This window comes from Microtus ochrogaster, chromosome 2 (assembly GCF_000317375.1).
Source record: "Microtus ochrogaster isolate Prairie Vole_2 chromosome 2, MicOch1.0, whole genome shotgun sequence".
NCBI lineage: Eukaryota > Metazoa > Chordata > Mammalia > Rodentia > Cricetidae > Microtus > Microtus ochrogaster.
In genome coordinates this window covers 52,971,919-52,975,972 of record NC_022010.1, presented here as the reverse complement: position 1 = coordinate 52,975,972, position 4,054 = coordinate 52,971,919, and the positions used below count along the sequence as shown (strand labels likewise).

At 40.4% G+C, this 4,054-nt stretch overlaps 1 protein-coding gene across 1 annotated transcript in view; it reads left to right on the top strand.

The window, feature by feature from the left end:
• Window positions 1–3,502, top strand: part of Gap43 (growth associated protein 43) — a 90,917-nt gene extending 87,415 nt beyond the window's left edge. Inside the window, exon 3 of the mRNA XM_005344997.2 lies at window positions 2,830–3,502. Within this exon, the coding sequence (XP_005345054.1) occupies window positions 2,830–2,915 (86 nt within the window). The 3' untranslated portion in view covers window positions 2,916–3,502. The remainder of the gene's footprint in view (window positions 1–2,829) is intronic.
• The last annotated feature ends 552 nt before the right edge of the window (window positions 3,503–4,054 follow it).

Sequence of the window (4,054 nt, the reverse complement as noted above, 5' to 3'; positions counted from 1 at the left end):
CTTCTGTAGTTTTAAAAGAGCTCTAAAATTGCTTCATGGAACCATTGAAGATATTAAACCACTTTTGGCATACTCTTAATATCCAAAGGCTTGAACAGTGCCAGGCTCTACATGAAACCTCTACAAGAGTTCTAGATTGCTACACAAAGGCTTCCGTGACCTAAGTCATTGTAATCTTTTCTTCTGGGTTATACCAAGAGCTCACAATCCTTGAGGAATACTGGCACATACAATAGTATTTGACAAGACTGAGTTCATTTTTTTCCAATAGCTTGGATTGAGACAATGTTTTTCAAAAGTGAATAGTTGTCTCTTGGAAAGCAGTCTGGTTGAAGGCTCTTTCTGAGTAACCACTGTGTTGCAGACGTATCTTCACCAAATGGTGAGTCCTACCAAGCCAGGGGGACTTTAAAGTTTTCAAGTATAGTGAGCCATTATAAGGTGATATTATTCTATAGCTGCTTATATTAACTACCAGATGGGAATGGCTCGATTATAGAAACCATGAACATTTTCAAGGACATTTTTTAGATATATTTACAAAGAAGAAATTCCAAAGGTATGTTGATAGCGGTGGCCTTATTTAAATGTAAATATTCAGCTTTGAGAGAATGACAGTCTATGTGTGAGTGACTTGAAAGACACATACATTTTTATAATTCTTCTAATGGCCTCCTAAGTGGGATCCATTTTGCTAACCTCAGCATCTCCTTTCCACAGTAATCCACTTTATTTAACACTGCTTGTTCAGTCTCCTTAAAATGTATCTGTTATACATTGCCTTCTAATTAAATAAAAATCTGCCAGGCTAATAATATCCCACTGGCTCCAGTTTATCTGTCTAAGGAAAAGTGGAAGCCAGTAGGTATTAAGAGAGGAAAGCAATGATAAAAGCTGCATTTTAAAGAGCATAGATATCTTTAACACCAGGGAGTGTGGAGAGAACAAATGTTAGCACAGTAGGCTTGGAGCTCCTGTCCTTAGGTTGGCTTATAAAACTGACTCATGATTGGCACATGTGAACTGTGACTTTGAAGAGTTTTCATAGTCCCCTGTTTGATAAGAGTGATTCCCTGAGGCTAAAATCTGTGTAAAGAGGGTACTTTGTGTTGAACATCTGTTTTCATTCTGGGAGCCTGGCTTCAGTTCTTGCTAAGCAGTGGACACCTCCATGACCAGCCACTAGTGCATATCTGAACTTGTGGACTTGAGTGGGCAGCCCTAATAGGTGCTGTCTTACACGTGTTCTCACAGTTCATGACTGGAAGGATTAAGCATATTTTAAAACTCCATAGGGAAAAAACAGAGCTCTTTATGTCTGCCTATTCCCAGCTTATTTTGCTTTTTGTCTTCTGCTATCATCTATTATAGCCATAGATAAAGCTGTTTGCTGAGTTTATAAGGCCTCTGTGAAAAATCACTGGATTTAGGGATGGTTGTGTTATGGGGCATAAGATATGTCCTTAGTTGGTACCAAGTAATTTTAGGGACAATGGATTTTATTTAGGCAGACTGGCATATTAGTAAAATGTCTTTTAGCTTATAATCAGTTGACAATTATCAAGGTAAAGCTTTGGAGTTGGCGGGATTAACCTTCATGAAGACATAAATCTACCTTGTTAAGCAAAGCAATACTCCCTTCATGGGTCTGTGAATTCCCTTGGAATGTGCTCAGTTGTAAGAGACTGTAACCCAGGGCTGGAGAATTGGCTCAGTGGTTAAGAGCATTACCTGCTCTTGCAAAGGTCATGAGTTCAATTCCCAGAAACCACATGGTGGCTCACAACCATCTGTAATGAGGTCTGGTGCCCTCTTCTGGCCTGCAGACACACACACACAGACAGAATATTGTATACATAATAAATAAATATATAAATAAATAAATAAATAATAAATAAATATTAAAAAAAGAGAGAGACTGTAACCCATTACCGTGTCTTAACGTGGTTGGTTGTTTATCTCCCTCAATGAGAAGGATGATGGGTAGGTGTTCAAGTGTTATACACCCCATGTAACGATAAATTTTCTTTCTGTTCTACCATATTTAATATAGAGATTATTTCTTTGTGGTTATAAGATAGGTGTTACAGTGTCGGGTAATTTTTGGGTTTTCCCTGTATTGGGAAGAGAAGGCCACAAAGGAGAAAACCAACTCCATCCTCCCAAGGAAATTTTCTTCCTCCTAATCAAACTGCAGCTCTTAGTGGCCTCCCCTGGTTCCACCCCAGGGTTTAAAATTTATGCATTTTACTTCCCAAACTTCACATTACTAGAAATAAATGGTAAGATAAACTGGAACAGATACTCAATGAGCCAAATGAATTACCTGCCACAATTATTCTGACACTAAGCAACAGAAAACAGGTTATTGCGGGTGCCTCGATTGTGAGGCTTCAAGGTTAAAAACCACAGTGATGGGCTGGCGATATGGGTCAGTGGGTGAAGGTGCTCATCACCAAGTCGGGCAACTTGAGTTCAATCCCAGGGACCTACACAGTGGGAGGAGAAAACTGTCCTTTCTGCAAGTAGTTTTCTGGCCTTAACCCCCCCACACACACAAAAGCACGCACGCACGCATGCGCACACATGAAAGAAATGTAGATTCTACTGAGTGACAACTTGTCCTTCACTTCCTTATGTATTGCTAAGCAACCTCCTAGAATAAAAGATTCTGGTCTGGGAAATTGGATTACTGGGATATTAATCACTACGTTATCACAATCTTTTATGTAATGACTTGAAAAGAAGAAATGCATGTATCATTGAGCGGATTCATGAGACAAAATTCTAACCTTCCTCTCTCTCCCCACATCTTGTTTTCTTCCTCAGAAGCTGTAGATGAAGCCAAACCTAAGGAAAGTGCCCGACAGGATGAGGGTAAAGAAGACCCCGAGGCTGACCAAGAACATGCCTGAACTTTAAGAAATGGCTTTCCATGTTGCCCCAACCTGAACCCTGTCTCTCCCACCCTTTCTCTGCTCCGCTCTGAAGTTTCCTCTCCTGTCCCTCTCACGAGTGTGAGCCTGTCCTCTCCCACCTACTAGCCCCCTCTCTCTGTGTGGCAAACATTTAAAAAAAGAAAAAAAGCGGGAAAGATCCCAAGTCCAACAGTGTGGCTTAAACATTTTGTTTCTTGGTGTTGTTATGGCGAGTTTTTGGTGATGATGATGCAGTCATCTTGGGAAATTCTTGCACTGTAGCCCAGTTTTTTGATCTGGTGCGTGTGGCCCTGTGGGAGTCCACCTTCCTCTCTATTCTCTCTGTTCAAAGTGTGTGTGTGTGCAATGTTCCGTTCTAAGGAGTCCAAAATATTAAGTGAATTCAAAACCACTTCTGTTTCCTCATTTTCAATGTGATGGAATGAACAAAAAGGATTAAAAAAATTTAAAAACCCGGTTTGTTTTAAAAGTAAATAAGTAAAGCAAATGTGCCAATTAGCGTAACTTGAGGCTGTGAGGCTCCTTTTTCAATCTGAATATTAATAAATCATGAGAGTAATCAAGTTTGGTGTCTCTGTGTTTTTTTTTTTTTTCCCACATCCCTTTGGTCGCTTTGTTTCAACGTATTGGACTCTTATAGGTCATCTGTTCCCTGAGCTCCTACACTGCCACCTGTAGCCCTGATGAGGGAAGCACCTAGCCAGGACCAATGACTGCCATCCTGATGAGACAGTTGGGTACCGCACAAGCTTGCTAGGAGTGCTGTGACAAAGAACCACAGTCGGTGTCACTTAAGCAACAGACATTGATCATCTCACAGTAGTGAAAACTAGAGATCTGAAATCAAGATGTTGGCAGTGTTGATTCTTCCCGGGGCCAGTTAAAGTGGTAGGTTGCAGGCTGCTCACCATGGCTTATTCTAGATAGCTATCCTTTCCCTGTATCTCTTCACATTTTCCCTCTATGCAAGTCTCAGTATCCAAATTTTTCTCTTTAGGATGCTGGTCATATTACATTCGTCTTAAGCTAATGACCTCATTCTGACTAGATTGTGAAGACTCTATTACCAAGTCACATCATTTTCTGAGGAAATAGAGGTTAGACTTTAACACAGG